The 22622-nt window shown below is 52.7% G+C and overlaps 7 protein-coding genes across 7 annotated transcripts; 4 read left to right on the top strand and 3 right to left on the bottom strand.

Moving 5' to 3' along the window:
- Positions 1–281: 281 nt before the first annotated feature.
- On the bottom strand, positions 282–1154 carry N7481_003626 (1-acylglycerol-3-phosphate O-acyltransferase SLC1; the record flags this gene model as incomplete). Its single annotated transcript, XM_057262845.1, has 1 exon — positions 282–1154. The coding sequence occupies one exon, from the start codon at positions 1152–1154 to the stop codon at positions 282–284; it is 873 nt and encodes a 290-aa protein (XP_057124506.1).
- Positions 1155–1788: 634 nt separating this feature from the next.
- N7481_003625 (anaphase promoting complex subunit bimA) lies at positions 1789–4424 on the bottom strand (the record flags this gene model as incomplete). The annotated part of the gene is made up of 4 exons (XM_057262844.1): positions 1789–1860; positions 1930–3770; positions 3826–3999; positions 4088–4424. 4 exons carry the CDS (start codon positions 4422–4424, stop codon positions 1789–1791), a joined length of 2424 nt encoding a protein of 807 aa, XP_057124505.1.
- Positions 4425–5007: 583 nt separating this feature from the next.
- N7481_003624 (SND2/TMEM208 family protein) lies at positions 5008–5613 on the top strand (the record flags this gene model as incomplete). Its single annotated transcript, XM_057262843.1, has 2 exons — positions 5008–5016; positions 5089–5613. 2 exons carry the CDS (start codon positions 5008–5010, stop codon positions 5611–5613), a joined length of 534 nt encoding a protein of 177 aa, XP_057124504.1.
- Positions 5614–6265: 652 nt separating this feature from the next.
- On the bottom strand, positions 6266–9872 carry N7481_003623 (uncharacterized protein; the record flags this gene model as incomplete). Its single annotated transcript, XM_057262842.1, has 2 exons — positions 6266–9674; positions 9748–9872. The coding sequence occupies 2 exons, from the start codon at positions 9870–9872 to the stop codon at positions 6266–6268; spliced, it is 3534 nt and encodes a 1177-aa protein (XP_057124503.1).
- Positions 9873–10741: 869 nt separating this feature from the next.
- N7481_003622 (E3 ubiquitin-protein ligase SSM4) lies at positions 10742–15358 on the top strand (the record flags this gene model as incomplete). The annotated part of the gene is made up of 2 exons (XM_057262841.1): positions 10742–13736; positions 13794–15358. 2 exons carry the CDS (start codon positions 10742–10744, stop codon positions 15356–15358), a joined length of 4560 nt encoding a protein of 1519 aa, XP_057124502.1.
- A 584-nt stretch (positions 15359–15942) lies between these two features.
- Positions 15943–20030, top strand: N7481_003621 (uncharacterized protein; the record flags this gene model as incomplete). Its single annotated transcript, XM_057262840.1, is given in 3 exon segments — positions 15943–16313; positions 16333–19259; positions 19501–20030. The coding sequence occupies 3 exon segments, from the start codon at positions 15943–15945 to the stop codon at positions 20028–20030; spliced, it is 3828 nt and encodes a 1275-aa protein (XP_057124501.1).
- A 687-nt stretch (positions 20031–20717) lies between these two features.
- On the top strand, positions 20718–22544 carry N7481_003620 (Zn(II)2Cys6 transcription factor domain-containing protein; the record flags this gene model as incomplete). The annotated part of the gene is made up of 2 exons (XM_057262839.1): positions 20718–20776; positions 20843–22544. 2 exons carry the CDS (start codon positions 20718–20720, stop codon positions 22542–22544), a joined length of 1761 nt encoding a protein of 586 aa, XP_057124500.1.
- Positions 22545–22622: the final 78 nt, after the last annotated feature.

Below are 22622 nucleotides of genomic sequence, written 5' to 3'. Positions count from 1 at the left end.
GTGCAGGTGGGAACTTGAAGGGAATTGGAGGTATAATATGGTATGGATATGTACCAATTAGGAAAGAGGAGGGGAGAGTAGGAGAGATGTACAATCAGGGCAGATGCAAGAGGATGTTGTCCTGGATTAGGACGTGGGAATCAGGACGAATGGGGTCGTCAGCTCCAACACCACCCCAGGGGGAAGGTTCCAAGGGGGAGTCGAGTGAGAGATTGTTTATATTTCACGGCCGCAGACAAGAAGAGACCGGTTGGAAGGAAGAGAGGTAGAGGTAATACTCCTCAAATCTCAATGGCAGTGGCAACGCCGTTGGCACGAGAAGACTCAACTTTGGAACTCTTGGCGAATTCAAGAATATTCTTGAGCATGTCCTCGCGGGTTGAAGTAGTGAGACGATCCACGTCGGCGGGGGTGAGGTTCTTAGTCTCGATGGGAGGCAGAACCCTAACCTTAATAGTACCCGCATTAAACCGCCACGCCCGCGGGGACATCACATGTGAGTAATTCTCCGTAACAACGGGGACAATAGGCACCCCCGCTTTAACGGCGAGATGGAAGGCGCCCTTCTTAAACGGTAATAGGGTCGGCTCATCCGAGTACGATCTCGTGCCCTCGGGAAAAATAAAAACACTCTGCCGGTGAACACGCATCTCATCAACCGCCCCGTCAAAAGCCTTCATAGCAGTCTCCCGATTACCGCGATCAATAAAGACAGTGCGGGACAGGGCCATGAACCAGCCCAAAAAGGGGATGTTGCGCAGCGACTTCTTTGCCGTCACGCTGCAGTACGGAGGGAAGATAGCGCCCAGCATCAGGACATCTAGTTCTGTTTGGTGGTTTCCGATGAAGACGGCCGGACGGGTTGTTAGGTGTTCTTGTCCCTCGATGATGTCAAATGTTACGCCGGTCGTTAGACGCATGACCCATTTGAAACTGCGGGCTGTGGCATATTGCGAGATGCGGCCGTAGCCAATTAGGCGGAGGATTATCGAAGCGAGGACACCGTATGTTGCGCAGAGGAGGAGGGAGCCGTAGGCTGCTAGACAGCGCGCGGCGAAGGCTGCGCGGGGGACCTTTTGGCCCAGCACGAAGAGGGAGAGCGTCACTACCACGAAGGAGCTTATGCCCTGGAGAATATAGGTGCTGATCGACATGGCTGGCGTGGGAAACTGTTGGGAACCGGGGGGTTAGTTTATATGTTGTGTTGGTTGGAGGTGTTAGGGGGGATATGGGCTTTGTTGGTTGCTCTGGCTAAGGGAAGAAGAATGGGAGGAGGCAATTCTCACCTGTAATTAGATCTGAGGGCCAGCAGAGGGGATGTCGAGAGAGATGAGGGACATCGTGGGGGGAACTGCGGAGGTGAAGACGGCTTTTTTTGCCCGCGCCGACTCACCGCCAGCTGACCGCGGCAGATGACGGCATCACGCAGGAGCATCTTCTACGCTTGTGCTTGTGTTGGTGCTGGTGCTGGAGTTTGATAGCTACACTTGAATCTATGAGTACCGCTGTGCTGGTAATAATGCTCTGCTCTGTTGTTCATTGACGAGGCCTCGTCTTACTCTCATAATGTACAAAAAAAATGCCATATGCCAGATGTCTAGACCTGGAAAACCCAAAAAGAACTCCCCAGTGATGATGCTGTGCAGAAAAGCAGAAAGAAAAAAGAAGAGGAAGTGGAAAGAGGAAGTAGGCGTATGAATAACCAGCCCCCAGAACGCCGAGCTTGCAAGACGGAATCCCAAGCAAACGCAAAGAGAAAAAAAGCAGACCCGGTACGCATTACGGGTTCTATGCCATGTCTTCGTCCTCCATGTCATCGTCATCCAGCGCCTCCATCGCATCCTTGATGAACTGTGCAGCCTGGGGGAAAATAATGTTAGATTAATTCGGATATGAGAAATACTGTAGTTTCAAGGAGGAGAAACATACCTTTGGGTCCAAGTTCAAGGCCGTCGTAAAGTGCTTGATGGCATTGGCCTTGTCGTGGAGCATCTTGTACAGCTTACCGAGGAGGTAGTGCACGTTGGCCTCGTCGGGAGCCATATCCTTGAGGATCTTCAGGTCTGTAAGGGCAAACTTGAACTCTTGGAGTTTCATCAGGACCCGCGCCTTGCGGAAGCGGGCCAGTATGGAGTGCGGGGCAAGAGAGCAGGCGCGCTCGTAGTGGACTAGGGCTTTCTTCGGGTCGTTCATCTTCTCGAGGACTAGGCCGATGCAGCAGATGAGGACTGCGTTGGTCGGGTTGATGGTCGCGGCGTTGCGGAAGTGTTGCTCGGCATACTCCAGTTTGCCCATCTTATCGTAGACGGTTCCCAGTCCGTACCAGGCATTATAGTGCCGGTTGTCGGCGTTGATTCCATGCCGGTAAGCATCTAGTGCCTTGTCGTACTCTTCGTTAGAAACGTATTCGTGGCCCTGGAGGGTAAATGCATAGGCGAATTCAGGATCCAGCATAGTGGCTCTTTTAAAGCATTTAAGCGCTTGGTCATGATCTCGTTGGTGGGAGAAGGTGTTGCCAATGGCACACCAGGCTTGAGGGGACAGGCGATCCGCTTCCAGGAGTTGATGAGATAGGTATGCCAATTCGACATCACTCTTCAAGTGCCACAGCACTGTCGAGTAGATCTCCATATCTTGAAGTCGTGTCGGTGCCAACGCTTGAACGCGCGAGAAATACTTTGCAGCCTCGGTGTACATTGCTTGCTCGAAGTATGCCCGGCCAAGCTGAGCAAGTACCCAGGGAGTCTCGCGTTGGCCCTGTGAAAGAGTATTGAAGTGTGAGACAGCTTCGGGGCATTTGTAACGACTCAACGAGAAGTATCCTGACGCCAATTTTGTGAAGAGACCAAGAAGCCAGTTCAAGGCCTCAAGTTCCTTCGTTCTCTCGGCTGTCTTTGGTAGGGGTGGAGGTCCAGAGTTAACAGGAACATATGCCGCACGCGGCTCCTTTCCATCATAGTCGGATGATTCCATCGGCTTTCGGTTGCCACTAACAACACGGCCGACCGTCCCTGTACGTCCTTTCGTTGTTTGTGTGCCTCTGATCTTTTTCACCTCACGGCCATCTCGCCCGGCCAGGGTGGCACTTGAAAATTTGCTGGTAGTAGGTTTGATTTGATTGAAGAGCCTGACACTCCGCCGCTGTGGGGCACCAGGTTCGACAGGCTGTTGAGATACGGGGTGAGCCACTTGGCCAGATACGGTGCGCTTGCGATCTCCAAAACGTGGTGCAGGTGGTGGTTCCCGATCTCCCGGGCCAAGTGGCGGCTCCTCCGGCTCAGTACGTGGCCTGGGTCTTGGTCGAATTCCCGTAGGACGCATCTTCGGAGGCGGGTGACCTGGGTGATCTGAGCTCATGGTTTGAACTGGGCGATTTTTCCTCGCCGGGGCCAATGGAGGCTCCCATGCGGAATCCGGATCAGTAACACCGTTCGCGATGCGGAACTCTTCTGAGCCCGAGCCACTGCTTTGGTTCCCGGGGGTTTCCATGCCCTCATGAATAACATGGGCCGGTACTGATGCGACAGTGACAGAGCTTCCGTTGAGTTTCTCCCAAAGAGCAGAGCTTCCATATGTGGTATCGGATTCGGTGCGGGAGTTAGGGGCCATGAAAGGATCCGCAGTCGCATTTCCGGTCGTCTGGGTGGGGAAATTACCTCCTGTCGGAGACAATAGATCTGAAGGGATATCCTCGGCACCGGGGGCGGAATTAATGATGGCGAGAAGTTCGGGACTGAGCTGGAAGATATTTGGGACTCGGATATTAACGCCTGGTCAAAAGTCAGTATATACGACAATGCCAAATCTCGAAGATGCAAGGCGAACCTGTAGAACACAGTCCGAGAAAAGCATCCCACATGAATGGGTTGAGTTTTAATGAGTCCACATAGCAATCAACTGCCTTGTTCAAGTCCTTTTGCGCTTGCCACAACTTTCCGAGTAGACAGTATACCGCTGCGGCATCCGGAAGATGTTGCCGTTGTGTTTCGCTGTGTTTGTCTAAATATGCGGTCAGTGCCATTCTTGACGGGAGGTAAGACTGGCAAAAAGCCCTTTCGAAAAGGATGTGTTTTGGTGGAGGACCTACTCCAGTGATTCTTCGAGGCCCAGAGAGCTTTGCTGCGCTCCAGGGCGGTTGCGCCGTCCAGATATTTCCCTAGGTCCAAACAAGCTTGCGCATAGACATAAGCACATCCGGCATGCATGCCTCGCGAGCCCGAAGCCTGACTGAATTCTAGGGCGGCCTTGATTTCTCCATTATGCAGGTGACAGAGGGAAAGTAGGTATTGCGCTTCGAAGGATCGGGGCTCATAGGCGTGTAAGCGTTCAGCGAGGAAGAGGGCGTTACGGATGAGGTTGTTGTCGAGGTGATAGTAGATAATGTGTCGCAGCTGACTGGCGACATGGCCCGTCGAGAGGGCCATGCTGAAGGGGTTTGCACGCGGGGGGGATGTTAACGCGTGATTCTCACCACGCGGAGAGATGGGGCGGGGAGCAGAGCAGAGCAGCGCAATGGTAAGTTGGAAAGAAGAGAGGTCGAAAGAGGTTGAAAGAGAAGGTATTATTGTTTCTTTGAGTGGTGACTTTGCTCAAATCGAATCAAAGTGCCTGAGAGACAGAGACGGAAACGGCGACATCGCTTCCGGTGGTGAATGTTGCTGTGAATGTTACTTAGTAAACTGAGTTAGTCTCAGAGCAGCAAGTACACTTTCTGCCGGGCGGTGAGGGTCGTGGTGGGCAACAATCGCAGCTACCTGGACTTTACCCTAAGGGTAGGTGCTGTACTCTACTTCTCCACTCTCCACACTGCACTGCACTGCACTCTGCCGACATCCAGGTGTCCTGTCCTGTACTCTCTTGTACATATGCAGGTGGTCTGAATTGGTACCTCACACACCCGGATACCGAAAATAATCTCATCTCAGCCCGTCTATTATCTTCCTCCGATCTACTCCATATACACCTCGATATCTACCTCCATCCACCTCTCTCCACACCACCGCAACAATGGCACAAGTAAGCTCCAAACTCCCACCCTACCTGTCTCCTGCTCAACCACCAAGAACCACCCACTAACAACCCCCCCAGAAAGCCGCCAAAAGTCTCGCAGCCCGCAACACCGCCCTCCTAACCCGCACCCACCTAATCACCATCTCAATCCACACCATCTACCTAGTCCTCCACTTCCTAATTAACCGACCCCGCTCATTAAAACCCTACTTCCTCCTCGGCGCACCAACTCTAATAATCGAATACTATCTCGACCGAATCGGACGCCCACGCTACAGCGACGATGGAACGAGCCTCAAGACCGCAGGCGAGGATCTCAATGCTACCGGTCTGACGGAGTATATGTGGGACGTGCTTTACTGGACGCAGGGATGTATTGTGGCTGTTTGTATCTTTAATGATCGGGCTTGGTGGTTGTGGGTTGTCGTTCCTGTCTATTCGGTTTATTTGGCTTATACCACTGTTATGGGGGTTAAGAGGGGGTTTGCGGGTATGACTGGTGGTGGTGCTGGGGCGGAGGGAGAGGGGGGTGAGGTGCCGTTGAGTAAGACTCAGGCGAAGAGGGAAAAGAGGGGGGATCGGATGAAGCGTGGGAGGGCTTAGTTGGGTTCTGTTATGCGATGAGTTGAGTCGAGACTGGTGGTTAGTGTGATGGAGAGGATTGGCAGTTTGTACTACTAGTAGTATGCTTGGGGATGTAAAATATAGTATTTTCTGCGGTGCAGTGGCTACTCCATTGGCTACTGCATTGGCCATTGCTATGGCTATACAAAACTAGAGACAGCATCATATGGTTGACGAACGAATTACATTATGTACCCACTACCGCGTTGCGTCAAGTAAAACTGCCGACCTAGCCAAAATAAAAAATAGAGAAACCCGAACTTAGGAGGAAAAGATAAAGTGAAAGGGAGAGGGAAAGAAAGAAAGAAAAACAGAAGCTTGGAGAGGAAAAATAAACATCAATGTGCATCTTATAGGTCATGAACATATTGCCGTCGTGACAAACTATATGGGGAATAAAATCGTCAATAGCCCCAGTTTTGGCAGAACCTCCAACGCTGGAGTGACACAGTGGAACAGGAACAGGAATGGGAAAGGAACCAGATGATTGCTAAGACAGGGAGAGGAAGGGCAAGAAACGGAACGAAGAAGAAGAAACATCAAAGTACCACCCGTGAACAGCCTGTCCAACCATATCGTATGCGTGGGGCGGAATCAAATCAAATCAGAGCTTAGCGGGAATGCGATTGAATCACAGCTCATCTTTGCCAGAGGAAGCCGCGGCCTTAATGCTGCTGGTGGTATCCCCGACATGGGATGCGACGGTCTCGGCCGCGGCTGACGCAGCGCTGCTGGCACTAGAAGCAAGGCCAGCCACCTGGGACTGGGCATGCTGGACAGCTTCGGCAATGCGGCTAGTCGCACTTTCCACGGCGCCGGGCTCTTCGCCGTAGATTGCAGCGCTGGCCTTGGACTGGATGTCCTCAATGGCATCCTTGGCGACGTCAATATAGCCAGACTCCTTTCCATGGACAGCTTCACTAACGTGGCTGGACGCGGTGGAGTAGGCATTGATTGCAGCTTTAACGGCATCGCTCAACTGATCATTGGCCTCTTCCACTACATCCTCCACACTAGGGACATTGGTAGCATATGCCTCAACGACAGAGGAGGCGGATCCGTAAACTTCACCCACATAGCTAGACGCAGAGGACACTGCGGCTGCTGGGTAGGGGGTCTCATATGCAACGCGAAGCTTGCTCAAGACGCTTTCCGTGAAAGAAGGCTGCTTACCTACAAGCAGCTCGGAGATAACGTCCTTGACAGCATCGAATTGGGGGACATGATTGTGCACCGCCTGCTGGAAGTACGGCTCCGGCGTGCCGTAGATCTGTTCACTAGCCTTGGACACGAGTCCCTCCCAGTTCTCAGATGCCTGGCTAGAAAGAGACTCCAGAGCTCCGGGGGTTGTACCATACAGGGCGGAGCTGGCAGAAGCAGACGCAATAGATAGCGAGGAAGAGGCGGCGGAAATAGCCGCGTGATATCGGGAAGACGCATCATCAATGATACCCTGGGCCTTGCCATCATCAGCAGAGGAGATGATAGAGCTTGCAGAAGCGACTACCGCGGCGAGACTGGCAGAAGCCAGGGAAGAAGCCTGTGAATACTGGGATCCAGCCCCATCGATGATATCCTGGAAACCCAAAGGAGCAGGAGTGGGAGCCGGAGTGCCATAGACCGCTTCGGATGCTGTTGAAACGAAAGCGGTGTAGTGATCGTGAGCTAGACCGACAGCTTCATAGTAGCGACGCTGGGCATCCAGAACAAATGGCTGAACACCGTTGGAGGTAGAGGTAGGCTCTACTTGACGGACTTGGGCGAGCTGTTGGGAAGCGAGGCTGAGACCCTCACTGAGTCGCGAGGATGCAACGGATGAGATCTGCGCAAGGGGACCGGACGGCGTGGGAGTAGCTTGAACACCGCCTAGCCTTGACTCGAACTCCTTTGTAGCATATTGCACTGCTCCAGAATAGGCGGACTCAATGGAAGAAAGAATTTGTTCGTGTGCAGGAGCGCTGGATTGAGTCATCTGTCCTATCACCTGGGACTTCGCGATTTCGTAGAGGACCTTTGCCTGAGAAGTCGAGTCGGCCAGAGCAGAGCTCGCGTCTTCATAGACATCACTAGCTTTGCTGGCGAAGTTGTGGAAAACATCCTGATCGTCCTGGTCAATGATAGGCTCTTGTCGGGAATTGGCATTTGCGGCAGCAACACCAAAAGCAGGCTTTCCAGACGCTTGCAGATTCTCATAATCATCATTTAAGGTGGACGCATCATCTTCAACTTCAGTCTCCTCTTCATCGGATGTCGAAGCAGGCTTGGAGTCAGCGGCCACATCCTCCTGATCATCTTCGATGGAGGCATCCGACTCGGACTCAGGAGCCGATTCATGTGTCTCAGGAATGTCTTCAGCAGCCTCATCACTATTGGCATTCTCGGTCTCCTCAGACTCTTCAGGCTCCTCCTCCTGTGGCTTGGGCAGGGGTGGAGGGGACTCGGCTCTGGTCTCAAAGTTGTCGCTGACCTCCCGAGCGGCAATTTTCCAATGGCCAACATCCTTCAGCCTGATCAATTCTTTGGCAGTATCCTCGGCAACATACATACCGCTCTCTACAATTTCAGAGGCCACGGCCTTCGCGTTGGCGACCGATTGGTGGTTCATGCCGACCTTTCGGATCTCATTGCGCCAGTCGTCGATCTGGGCCTTAAGAGCGTGGTATCTGGCCCAATCCTTATAGGTCACATTTTCCATCCATGCCCACCGCATACCAATCTCTTGGAGACCGAGATCACGAATGTTGTCGAGGACATGAAGAGTGGAATCAACTGCAGCGGAAACCCTGCGCAGGAGCTCCTCCTCAAAAGACACCGACCACTCGCGGAGGGTGTGGGCACGGTCTCTAACAGAGATGGCTGAGGTTCGGATATCACTAACAAGCTGGTCACGGGCGACCTGTTCCTCTTCAGGGGCATCCACCTCCGGTAGTGAAGCTGTAAGGTCATTGATCCGTTGCTGGATGGAGGAGACCTTCTCGGACGCCACAGTCTGGAGAGCGGTGGAGAGACTTTGGCCGTGACTGTTCGCACTGCTAGCAATGAGAGCTGCGACGATTTCCTCGATACGTTCTTCCATATCTTCCACTCCCCTGTCGGCGGCGATCGCAAACTTTTCCTGCCATCTTTCGAGGTCGGAGTCGATCCGCTTCCGGGCTTCCTGAGCAACTTCCTCTGGCGAGAGAGTGGGCTGTAGAGTCGGGGTTTCCTTGGTGGTGGTGGTGGTGGTGGCAGTCGCAGTGGTGGTTGTAGACACGCTGTTGGAGGGGCGAAGCGGTACGTGGGAGCTGGGAATGGTCGAAGAGACGGGTTTCTCAGAAGAAGCGCTATCCACATCTTCAACGACTGCCCGGAGGCGTTTACCCTCACGATAGCTGGCCAGGCGCTGGCCGATCTTGACTAGCTGAGGCTCAACCTGTTCAGAGTAGAGACCGGTGAGGTGTGGCCATAGAGAGCTATTTGCGAAATAGACCACAGATGACCAAGTATACTGGGCCCCAGGGACGACGTGGGTGATCAATACATCCTGACCAGCAGTGTAGGTCTTGCCGATGAAGGGCTGGGAACGAGTATAGAAGGGCACGAAATGATTCCAGTAGACGGTGGTCGCAGCACTGCTGGCTTTTTGATAGTAGGGCGATACTGCGGCGACACCTTGTTGAACATATGGATCCACCTCTGCTGCATAAAGTTGATACCCTTTATGCTGAGCGGCTTGTAGACGCGGCGTGACCTGGGCGTTCCATTGCGCGGCGCCATATACTTGAACCTGCTGCCATGCGGGGGCTCCATATTTTTCGTAACCGGACTTGGCAACCTTGGATACAGGCGCATAAACCTGTTCGTTGAAAGTCTCCACGTAGGGGCGGGCCTGGTCAACATATGGTGCCGCGTATGTGTCGTAATATGGTGTGACATAAGGGTCCACGTGCGACCGAGCAATCAGATAAGGCTTGCAGACTTGCGGCGATGAGTCGGTTAAGTCGGCGAGACGCGACGGGCATCGTAAAAAGGGGGTGAGTAGAGTATACCATATACATAAGCTAGAGCCAGAGAAACGAGTCAGTGGAGACCCTGAGCACGAGAACGCAGGCAAATCGAGACCCGATAACCTACCGTACTACCAATCCGACTGTCCACCGAATCGGACTTCTCGATTTCACCGAGGAGGGACGCGGTGATGTTCTCCTCTCCTGCTTGATCACAGTTTCTGGCGCATGGCCATTCTCCTGGACCACCATCCTGGCTGTTGTGGTCTGGTCGAGTCAAGTCGAGTCGGGTTGGATCGAGACAACACGTCCTGAGAGAAAAGTTGCGAGGATGGACCACGGACTTGCGAGCTTGCGAGTCGAGTCACGTCAGTCAATAGAGTTCGAGAGACTGAAAGAGGCGGAGATGAAAAATTTATTGATTCATCGGGTCGTATTATCAGCCGTGGTCTCTGGGACGTGAGTCGGTAGCTGGTGGAAGAGCTGGAAGAGGGAGCTCTTGACGGAACTGGGAATGCTCGCGTCGGCTTGGCGCTAGTCGAGATTCACGGGCCGCGGTCAGATCGCAAAGCTCAATCCGAGGCAGGGTAAGAAGCAGGTTTGGAACCCGACCTCGTCAATTTAAGAGACGAATGAAATCAAGGAGATTGAGTGTAGGTCAAATGGGACTTTGCGCCTCATACGCAGCAAGGCATAAGGATGTTGGGGTCAAGTATCGGAGAGAAGGCAGAGGGAGGTACCTACAGATAGGAAGCTGAGTAGAGTCGCTGAACAGTAGCTGAACAGTGAGGTCATCGCTGTGGAACAGGGTTAGCGTATTACAATACTCTTCATTGAGAGGGGGCTATTTGGAGTGTGTACTATCGTAATACCAATACTTATAGCTGAGTCATCCGTGATCAGCGGTGGCAGGCCCGACTCGGTGGCACCGGCAGCCACAGAAGGAACAAAGCGAACAACTCCAACCACAACTACAAACTTAACAGGCTGCAACTTATCCCTCGACCCTCCCTCTCTCACCACCGTGCATGGCCGAGAGGATATGATGCCCATGTGAACAAGGTCGTTTTGACCACTCCAATCGATTCCCCCCAACTCCATTCGACGCGACTAAACAGACTATGGATTTCCCCGATCCAGCTCCCCTCGCTTCAGGCGCAACGCCCTTCCCCGACTTGATGAATGATCCGGCTTTAGATGAGAGGGAGAGGGGACTTGAAGACATGGATACCTGTCGGATCTGCCATGGAGAAGGCACTATGGAGGAGCCGCTATTCTACCCTTGCAAGTGCAGTGGAAGTATCAAGTTCGTCCATCAAAGCTGCCTGGTGGAATGGCTTGCACATTCACAGAAGAAGCACTGTGAGCTTTGCAAAACACCATTTCGCTTTACCAAACTATACGACCCGAACATGCCCCAGAGTCTTCCAACACCGCTTTTCATCAAGCAGGCGGTCATACAGTGTTTCCACACTCTCGTCACATGGATGCGTTTCGTCTTGGTGGCCTTCGTCTGGCTAGGATGGCTACCGTGGTCCATGCGAGCAATCTGGCGAGCATTGTTTTGGCTAGCTGATGGTCACTGGTCGGCCACTGGAGCGGCCGCCCAACAGCGGGCAGCACACGCTGCTCAATCAGCTGGTTCGCAGTTATTATTCAATGACACTGCGGCAGTTGCGACTGCGCTGAACTCAGCAGCTTCAGCGGCTTCCAGTGCTATCTCGTCCGCCACAACAGCAGTACCTCCTACCGGGGATCCACTGATGCTTACGCTCATCAAGAAAGTCATCCCCAGTCTCTTTATTCCCGCATTAACCGGCGGCACTGGCCAAAACGGCTCGGATCCGAACAATACCGCGGTTTCGCCAAAGGCCCGATATCCGTCCTGGCTTTCCGATGTGAAATTCCTGAACACATTGACGCCCTATCCGACAATCAACAACATGATCATCGATACCCTAGAAGGGCAGCTCATCACTCTGTTGGTTGTGATTGCATTTATACTTCTTTTCCTCATCCGAGAATGGGTAGTACAGCAACAGCCAATGGCAAACATTGCGGAGGGGGAACGTGAAGCAGCTTTACGGCTTATCGCCAATGACCGGCCCGATGAGCAACAGCGACAGCAGATACAGCCACTAGACTTCCCTCCCGCTCGCGCGAACGCTGAATTTGAGGGCCACCAAAACGATCATCCCCAGGAAGCCAATGACGATATTCCACCTCGATTTGGAAATCATTCACCTGCCGCATCTTTAACAGACTCTGATGATGGACGACCCATCCTCGAACGGAATCCTGGACCCCACAACCGATTTGCATTCGAGGACGAGTTTGCCGACAACGCTCAAGCTCACGATCAGCGGCGCCAGAGGATTCCGTTATACGATAATGTCCTAGCAAACTGGGATGGCGAGCGAGATGAATTGCCGCGAGCCTTTCAAGAGCAAGAACATGCAGACCGACCACGCGGCATCCCGGAGATCTTTCGAGAATTTGCCAGGAATGAAGTACGCGATCAAGATCATCCAAATGCTCCCAATGCGGAAGATGCTATGCGAGCACACAATCATCTCCCTGCGCCAACTGGCCCCATCGCCGAATTGCCAGCCCAACCTGAAAATCCCCCCACCGATCAGAACACAACAAGTGAAACCCCTGCAAATGACCAAACCGCGCCGACCATTGGCCAACTGGAAAACCATCAACCACCAACTGGAGTTTCCGAGAGGCTCGTAAACTGGTTCTGGGGTGATGTTACGCTTGATGACACTGACATTGCCGAGGCGGTGCCAGAAGATGATGAGCAAATCGTTCAGGACCCTGCCTTGGAAGATCCATTCGTACCTGTTATCAACAACAGAGTCCAGGATCAAGTGGATGATGGACCTCTAGGCGGAGGCGCCCCGGCGGATGATGCTGGCCTTGATCCCAATGACATGGATGCCATTGAAGGCGATGACTTTGAGGGAATCATGGATCTCATTGGTATGCAAGGACCTATATTCGGACTTTTGCAAAACGGGGTCTTTTGCGCACTTCTCATCGCCTTCACCGTGGCCATTGGAATCTGGCTTCCTTATCTTTGGGGTAAGATTGCCTTGGTATTGCTAGCTAATCCTTTAGAGCTTATCGTCGGTGTTCCTATGACTGCCATCTCGGTTCTCGCGGACATCGCTTTGGATACCCTGATTGGGGTTCTTGGCTACCTGATGTATTTTTTCAGCTTCATTTTCAAGGTGCTGTTGAGCCCCCTTGGGGCGCTGGTTCCGCTTGGCGAATGGATCCCGCGAGGCAAATCCGTCACTAGCGCCTCTCTGACCCTGATTGATGCCAGTACCAATCGCCTCAACAAGGTGATGAAAGCATTCCTTGTCTTCCACGACTCCGATATCCCCATGTTCTCTGTCCTTTCCCACCAGGCGTTGAAGTTACATCAGGCTCGACTTAGTACATTGCTTCACTCTGTGTATGGCCTGGTGAAATTCGTCTTGCACGATTTCCCACTACGCTTGGTCACGCTAGGCGTTCCAGGTGCTTTATCATTTGACTTCGACTTCACGCAAATAACGCAAGCCGCAATTCAGCTACAGGGCCAAGTCGGCAACTTCACCAAGTCAATCATTTTCTCCGCCCCTGGCGCGAAGTTATTGAGTGCTGACGCAGTCAATGCGGCGTCTGCGAAGCTACCTGTTGATTACGACCTTGCAGTATGGGACACCAAAGACCGTATCATTGCCATATCCATGGGCTACCTACTCGCTAGTATGATGGGATTCCTTTATCTTCGGATCACGGGCCTGCTAGCCGGGACTAATCGAGGCCAGCGAATTGAGGGCATGGTTGCTGAGGTCTTGATACAGGCCGGAGGCGTGATGAAGGTCATTCTAATCATTGGAATTGAGATGATCATATTTCCTTTATACTGTGGCACCCTCCTTGATGTCGCCCTGCTCCCTCTCTTTTCAAACGCGACAATCTCCTCCCGGATCGCATTCACCATCGCCTCTCCGCTTACCTCGTTATTCGTCCACTGGTTCGTTGGCACGTGCTACATGTTTCACTTCGCACTCTTTGTGTCCATGTGCCGAAAGATTCTTCGGAGTGGCGTTCTTTGTAAGTGTGCTCCTGTTAAAAGACATTCTTGGCCAACAGCTCCTAACCTGTCTCTAGATTTTATTCGCGATCCGGATGACCCAACCTTCCACCCCATTCGTGATGTTCTGGAACGCACCATCACCACCCAGCTCCGGAAAATTGGGTTTAGTGCCCTTGTCTACGGCGCCTTGGTCATTGTCTGCCTCGGAGGGGTTGTTTGGGGCCTCTACTTTGCATTCGATGGAATTCTCCCGATCCATTGGTCGGCCAGTGCCCCCATGCTGGAGTTTCCCGTTGATCTTCTTTTCTATAATTTCGTCATGCCGCTGGCGATCCAGTTTGTCAAGCCTTCAGATGGGTTGCACGAGCTATACGACTGGTGGTTTCACAAGTGCGCACACTTCCTGCGTCTCAGTAACTTCCTTTTCACTGAGCGCCACCGAGAGGAGGAGGGCCGGCATGTCCTGCGTAGCTGGTGGGGTCTACTACTCGGAAGCAAGGGTGACTGGGAACACCCCGTCGTCGGCGAGGAGCAACAGGCTGCTGCGGAGAAGGAGAACCGTGATGCCTACTTCCTGCGAGACGGTCGGTTTGTGGCGGCTCCTGCTTCGGACCAGGTTCGCATTCCGAAAGGCAACCTCGTTTTCTGGGAAATGTCCGAAGGTAATTGGGGACCTGAGGGCGGGTGGGAATCTGACGATGGTGAACGCCCTCGTTTCCGGGAATCATACACACTGACCTACATCCCGCCATCCTTCCGGACTCGCATTGCAGCCTTTATCCTTCTTATTTGGCTGTTTGCTGCCACCACTGGCGTAGGCATCACCATTATCCCGCTGGTCATTGGTCGTCTGATCATCTCGATTTGCCTTGGGAGCCCCGTCCCGGTGAACGACATCTACGCTTTCTCGAGTGGGTTGTGTGTTGTTGGCGGTCTGGCATACACGGTTCACTACTGCCACAAGGGCATTCAATTCTTGCGGGAGAACGCCGGCACCTATCTCCAGTCTCCTGGACAATTGATGGGGGCCTGCACCAATCTGTCGCTGCACGCTGCCCGTCTTGCATATATCGCCACCGCCTTGGTGGTCGTGCTCCCGACCCTCTTTGCCCTCCTTACCGAGTTGTACATTCTGATTCCCGCTCACACCTTGCTCGGAGACGGACAGTCACACGTCGTGCACGTAATCCAGGACTGGACGCTGGGAGTCCTTTACGTTCAAATGGCAATCAAACTGACGGTGTGGCACCCTCGATCCTGGGCCGCAGCGGTGATGAACGGGATCTTCCGCGATGGTTGGCTGCGACCTAATGTGCGCTTGGCGACTCGGGCTCTCGTCCTCCCACTATTGGTATTTACTGTGGCGGCGGTTATCGTCCCGTTGACGCTAGGAGGGATCCTGCGATGGACCCTTTTCTACGCACGAGTTGAGGCGCAGTCCCATGTTTACCGGTATGCCTACCCTGCGACTCTGCTGGTGGTGCTTGCCGCGTGGACTATCCACCTCGTTCGGCGACGGGTGGCGCTCTGGCGGATCAACATCCGCGACGACGTCTACTTGATTGGGGAGCGGCTGCACAATTTCAGTGAGAAACGGGCGCGTGATGTGGGAGTATCGCGACGAGTGATCACTGGGTGAGATGAAGTTATGAAGTGAAGAAAAGCGAAAAAGCAGCATCTGAGGACTGCCATGGATCAGTAGTTTGTTAGTATATGGGACCGGGTGAGAGTCCCCGGGCATCTGTACATTTAGATCGATCAATAGATATCATATCCATATCCATATCCATATCAATCATATTCTGTATACTATATACCCTACACTAGTACCACACTATACTTATGCAGCTAAATTTAGTAAAACGCGGCTGCCTGACTCGTCCCCGTCCACGTGACCCACTCTTTCCCCCGCGGTGCTCCTTCCTGATTGGTTAGGCAACAGCATTCCCCGAATGAGAAGGCACGACTGCGACTCTCACTTTGGGAAGGACCAGGCACCACTTTACTCGGCCTCTGCCTTTGCCTCTGCCTTTCACTTTCGCTTTCTACCTTTTGCTTTCCGCTTTGCTTCTCTCTGCTTCATGGCCTCTTCACTCCTACACCCCCAACAATGGACCTCTGAATCCCCTCACTGACATCCCCTCTGAATCCTGATTTCGGATCCGATCCACCCCAATCTATTCCAATCGCCTTGATCCCTTATCGAATCGCTATCGCTCCAACATGTCCGTCTTGCGCCACGGAGGAGGCGGGGGCGGTTTTCTCCAGCGGCGCCTCACAAAGCTCTATACCGATACAAAAACCTCCTGCGAAAGTATAACAACTGCCTCAAAGGCCGTAGACGACCCCGAGCTGGTCGCCTTACATCAGAGCTTCCAGAAACAGCGGGACCGCTTGCTCTCGTGGGGCTTGGATTGGAGTGACGCCAGCGCCGCCCAGCCAAATGATATCGATGAGTCCCTCACAGCCGCCGGTTTCAGTGATGTCGTCGAGAGTGTCATGTCCTCCATTCAGGATCTCCTGAATGAGGCAGAGCGCGTACAGCATATTGACCTGCCCATCCTTCAGTCAAAGGAACGCAAGGTGGACCTGCCGTCAAAGCCCCCCCCTCAGCACTCGACCACTAAAGGCACAATGGACTGAAGATGATATTACTCGATCAAAGACTATTCTCAGCGACCTCACTGCCTGCATCGACACCCTCTATGACCTCTCCCGCTCGCGGCGGACCATGGCTTCCAGCATGTCCTCGAGCAAGCATAGTACCAGCGCCAGCACACGACGACCACGACCCAACCCCGTTTCTCCATACGATGCTTCCCACGGCTCATTCTCCGAATCTAAGGAAAAAGTCCAGAGCCCGAAGTCCATGTACGACCATTTAAACTATTCCCCCTCAACTCCGCACCGCAACGACTATAACAATCCCTTTGTCCCTCCCAATCCTCTCGTCATCGACCGATCAGACCTACAACTATACGGCACGGCCCACGATAATAGCCCGCCTCCTTATGAACCAATTGCTGCATCGTCGAACTCACGGGCCGTTGGTCGACTTAAAACCTCCGCAGCCCCATATCTTCTCGGTTCTGTAAAAGACTCGCATGTCTCCGTGTTGGTCGAGTTCATGCCCGTGATGGTCAACTCCCAGATGGACTCGAACAACTCTCGGCTGGAAAAGCTCCAGCACTCGCTCGACCAGTTGCTGCAGAATGCACGAATTGCCCACCTGGGCCTTCTGCGCTTCATTGGTTATGCTCTTGATGAACCTAATGCCCGCTACGCCTTCCTATACCAGATGCCCGTCGACTATTTCCCCTTTTTACGAAACCCCAGCGATCTTTTGAAAGAGCTGAAGCCCGTGCCTCTCCTCGCCATGCTTCCCTCCGCGGATAACTCCGGCGACAAGCGCATGCCCAACCTGGAGACTCGGTTCCGTTTGGCCTACGACCTCTTAATGTCCGCACTCCACCTCAGAAGCCAGAATGTGGTCCATGGCAACATCAACAGCAGTAATGTTATTTTCTTCCCCGGTCGGACCGATGCAAACAACGATGAAGGCGGCCTCGCCCCCGACATGCAACGTCCTTATTTGACATCTCCGGTCCGCTTCTCCAATGATGGCCCCACCCCGGAGCCGCTATCCAATGCGATGTACCGTCACCCGGATGACAAGAGATCTCTTGAGGATGATGCCGCATGGGCTTATGATCTCTACTCTCTTGGTCTTGTCTTACTGGAGATTGGCCTGTGGGCACCTGTCAAGCAGCTCTGGAAGCTGAAGTATGACCGCTCATGGTTCAAGCGTCGTGTCGAGGAACTATACGTCAAGAAGCTCGGTCCGAAGTGTGGGAATGCTTATCTTCAGGTGGTCCAATTGTGTTTGGATGCGCCTAATTTCCACTTATCGACGCAACCAATGACCGATCTTGGGCTACGCGTCCCCCAGATATACCATTATCCTGTTCTTGATTTGTCCGACCCTGATGGCACCTTCTCTTTCTCAATGAACTTCCAATACACGATCTGCAAGATTTTGTGGTCATGCTGCCAGATCGACATATTCGGAGCGCCCACAGCAGAAGAATTAAACGACTGTCTACCTCTAGCCCTCGTTCCAACCCCTGAGCCAGCCCCTGCTCCTATGCAGGCCAATGCCTTCGTGCCTGCTAACTTCGACAAAAAGCTGCCCACTATCCCGGCAGGTGAGTGGGGCGCGATGGCTGAGGAGAAGAGTTCTGACAAGCCGGCCAAGAAGCGTACGGTGCATAGACTTCCTCATCTTGAGATACCCGATGACCATCTGCAAGAGTGGAATTTCCAGATGATGCCGCGGCTTAGTCGACTACTTCAGAAGATCCTAAAGGAATCTAACGAGTCCTGCGGTGCGACTCTCATGATGACCGGAGAGTCTACCGAAACTGCCCGCACTACTATATGTGTTACCTGTGCCAGCGTCAAGAAAGTTCGACAGGCCTTGAAGAAGCATTTCCCTATCGGTCGGGAAGACTGGGATCTGATTGTCGTCCGTGGCGATATCGAGCGATCAAAAGTCCCCCGCAATAAAAAGCGCAAGCCCGCTAAGACTCGACCCAACGGTTCAAACCAGATTCCCTTTCGTCAGCGAGAGTTGAACCCTTGCTACCAACAACGGCCTCTCTGCGGTGCTTCGATTGGTGCTTTTCAAAATGAAGAACACATGCCTCCAGTCTCCTATGGTGGTGCTGTTCTTGTCGATGGGCAGCCCTATGGATTGACAGTTCACCATATGCTCGAAGCGCCTAGTGACGATGAAGGCCTTGGAGATGATGAGCCGGATGCTCCCTCCCGCTCTGCTGGAAACTGGCCTCAGACATCATCCACCCCTGCCATTCCTCAAGATCTTTCATACACCTATTCTGATGACAATCCCTCTTTTGAATTCGACATATCGGATGGGGAGGACGATGACGCTTCCTTATCTTTAGGTGGTGACGAAGAATACTGGTTATCGGATGACGATTCGTCTGATGATGATTCAATTGATGGCGGTTTCGATGATGATGACGATACTGCTTCAATTGGCGATACCGCCGGTATTGAGCCTGGCGAAGAGCCTCGTCTTCTTGTGACGCAACCCGCCATCGACGATGTCCACGATGATTTTTTTCCATCGCCTGAAGATCGCGATGACGAGCATCTCGCTTCCCACTCCTTAGGATATGTGCATGCATCTTCGGGCGTGCGGCGTTGGACGCGAAAAGGCATCAAACACGAGATTGACTGGGCTCTGATCAAAGTAGATGAGGCCAGGATGGACCCTCGCAACATTATTGTCGAGACCTCGTCGGCGCTTCCCATCAGACCCGGCATGCCTCAGCCTCCCCCAATCTTTCTCAGTCAAGTAACTCGAATGGAGGAGCTGGGGGGTATGCCAGTGCATTGCTGCGGCCGGACAAGCGGTCTTCAGAACGGGCAGATATCTAAAGCAATGACGCTGGTAAAACTGCACGGACGACACTCGTTCTCAACGAGCTTTTGCGTCAACGGGAACTTTGGAGGTAAGAGCGGCACCACTGCAGATTCATGATTATGTCTATACGATCCTTAATTAGATACCCTTTTGTCCTGTTTTGCCATGGCCTTGCCTCTATTGTCTCATTCCCCGTTAAGCTGGTAAACCATAACCACGCCGCGCCGGATGAAGGCCTCCCCAACCATCCACCCCATTCAAAAAGACAACCCGTACGGGGCTGAGTAAAGAAAGAAGAACCACCAGCTAACATCATCTTAATCAACCAGCCCCCGGCGACTCCGGCGCATGGGTCTTCGACAGATCAACCGGCCGAGTCTGCGGCCACGTCCTCGCCTGGTCCGCCAAAACAAACACAACCTACATTTCCCCGATGGAAGTCACCCTCGACGACATCGCCCGCACCCTCGGCGCCTCCCTCGTCTCCCTACCCGGTCCACCGGCTCCAAGGCCAATGCCCTACGCAGGTCCAACCTCGCCACCCTCTCATCCTCCTCACTCTCACCCCCAATACCGATACCAAGCACCAGCACACTTGAGCGGTGACTTTAATCGTCTCGCTGTGGCTGGATCCCACGGCGGTCCTCCTATACCACCGCCCCATCCCCATCCCTTCGCCCACCCTCATCATCCTCATCATCCGGGCTTCGCTCGTCCTCAACATCAACATCAACATCCTCCTCCCCCTCCTCCGCCCCCGCGACCGGGATCGCATGAGGCGCAGGTCTTTCGGGCCGTGTCGCCTATACCCCCGTCTTTGTTGACGGGGCCGAGGAATATTGAACGCTCTCTTGCGTGATGGGATTATATGTGGACTTCAAGTTTATTTATATGATTGTCTCTCTTCTTTTTTTTTCTTTTTTTCTTTTGATTTGGGTTATCCGGCTTCGTCTCCGTCTTCGATTGGGGAGGCGGGCCGGGGAGAGGAACGGGGTTTATTAATCTATGACTGGTGATTTCTTTTCTTCTATTTGATTCATGATGCTTTGGTTTTTGGATTTCGAATACCCACGGTGGCTGGAATTGTTATGATTTTTTATACCTCGGACTGCTCCTATAACTATACTAGTATATATCTCGATCTACTAGTACTTCCCTTTAATTAATTCAACTTGAAGTTCCTTGGACGCTAGTTAGATCTCAAACTGGCACGATGTAGACCTCCTTTGATCCTTGCCGCGTCGCAATCTGCCAAGACTCCCTCGCATTTACTGTTGTATTCATCTCACGCCGTTCAAGTTCTGCCGACGTCGAGTCAGCCTTGGGGGCCAAAAACAAGCATAAGCACCACAGCCGCATCCTGAAGAATCCCCCCCCCCCCTTCCTCCTCGAGAGAATCTAAATCTAGAGCTGACGACCTCGAGAGGCAAATATATTCTTATATTGCATTTGTCTAGCGCAGTAACTGAGCGCAGCCAGGCTAGCTACTAGTATCGCCGTGGGATCTTCGCACTTTGGTCATGCTGACCGCTCCGTCGACCCCACTATGCAGCAATATCGACGAGCGGGTAGGCCAAAGTCGAAAAAAGGGTGTATTACCTGCAAGTAAGTTAGGACTAGGATGCAGCTCCATACTAGTATTCTTTTCGTAATCTCACTAACCCTTCCCAGAATCCGCCACGTGAAATGCGGAGAAGAAAAGCCCGAATGCAAGCAATGCACCAGCACCGGCCGCAAATGCGACGGATACTCCAACGCATCGCAAAAGGAACTACGTGCCAACATCAGCAAATCATCCTACGCGCCAGTCGTACCTACTTCCAGGGTATCCGTCATTAGCTCGGACAGCCGTCTCGTCTTGATCCCCGGTACTCGTCAAGAGCGCCAGTATGTCCACTTCTTCTGCGCAGAAGCCACCAGTGCACTGTCGGGATTTTTCCCTTCGGATTTCTGGAACCGATTCCTGCCTCAGATGAGCCATCATAGTTCTACTATGCGCCATGCGGCTGCTGCGGTCGGTGCTGCTTATGAGCAATATACGCTTCGCGCTCCCGGGGAGGAAAATGTTACTGAAGGATTTGCTTTGCGGCAATATAATCAGGCTATCCAGCACTTCCAAGAGCAAATTCAGAGTCCACGGGGCTCAGATTTCGACATCATGCTCATGACTTGTGCATTATTTTCGTTTTTGGAAATGCTACGCTCGAATCAAAATGGGGCGATGGATCATGTCGAGGGTGGACTCAAGATCCTCTATTCGAAACTCCGGAACGCAAACGCCTCTTCTTCTCAAAACCCAAAGACAGTGACCGCTGGAGCTGATTTTGAACGAGAACTCTCTCAGTTTTTCTATAGGATGAATCTGCAGATCAGTCTATCGGGCCGTCTACAGCAGATCCTCGAGATTCCCCCAGAGGACCCAACTGCCCGAAACTTCTTCAGTAACGACAACTACAACGATGGGGTCAACAGCAACGACGATAATAATAATGATATTACGACACAACTAGTCTTCGAAAACATCTCCCAAGCCCGCGACTGCATAACAAGCATCAAACTACGCGCTCTGACTCTCCTCCACGAAATCGGATTCATATTTACAGTACCACCAGTCCTAGCATCACCGGAACACAGCACACGAAAATACCGCCTAATAAAAGACTTCCACAGATGGCACTATGCCTTCGAAAAGATGATGACCAAACCGCCTAAGACAACAAATATCCTCGACCCCCGCGCTCCTCTCACCCTCCTAATCGAATACCACGTCTCATACTTCTGGCTCTGCAATTGCGACGCGCTCTATGAAACGGATTACGATCGACATATGCCCGATTATTTGAAAATAGTCGAGTGTGCGGAGCAAATCATTGCGCTGAGTGCAACTATCGACAATACACCCGTCGGTAGCCCTAGCCCTTCATTCTTCTCAAGCTCCAGCTCAGCCTCTACACCTCCTTCTATTACTAGTAGTCTCCCATTTCGCAGAAGATTCACAATGGAAGCACCCGTAACCCCATCCCTCTACTGGACCGCTTACAAATGCCGCGACCCACTACTGCGACGACGAGCTATACAAGCTATACTGGCCTTCCCGAGTTGTCAGGGTGGATGGGAGAATCGGCGACATGCGGCGAGTGCGAGGAGGATTATGGAGATTGAGGAGGGCCCTGTTTGGCATTTACCGATCGCGGAAAGATTTGTTAAGAATGAATGGAGGGTTGTTGAGCCTTTGCAGTGCTCGGCTAATGTTAAGGATGGGGAGGGGGTTGATTTACTTTTGCTTATGAAGCCTTTCGGGCCTGAGGGGGATGTTGTTGAGAGGATGGAGTTTGTTGAGTGGCCGGGTCATAGTGATGGAGTGATGGAGTGATGGATGAGGGTGTTCAGGTGGGGAGTGTGATGGCCATGGCTTCGAATTCAAGTTCTGCTTTGTCCTCGGGCTTATGAG

The sequence above is a fragment of the Penicillium waksmanii genome (genome assembly GCF_028829765.1).
Source record: "Penicillium waksmanii strain IBT 27052 chromosome Unknown utg000004l:1.0-5674109.0:1.0-5678898.0, whole genome shotgun sequence".
In the NCBI taxonomy this organism is placed as follows: Eukaryota; Fungi; Ascomycota; class Eurotiomycetes; order Eurotiales; family Aspergillaceae; genus Penicillium; species Penicillium waksmanii.
This window is presented reverse-complemented; position numbering and strand designations above follow the sequence as displayed.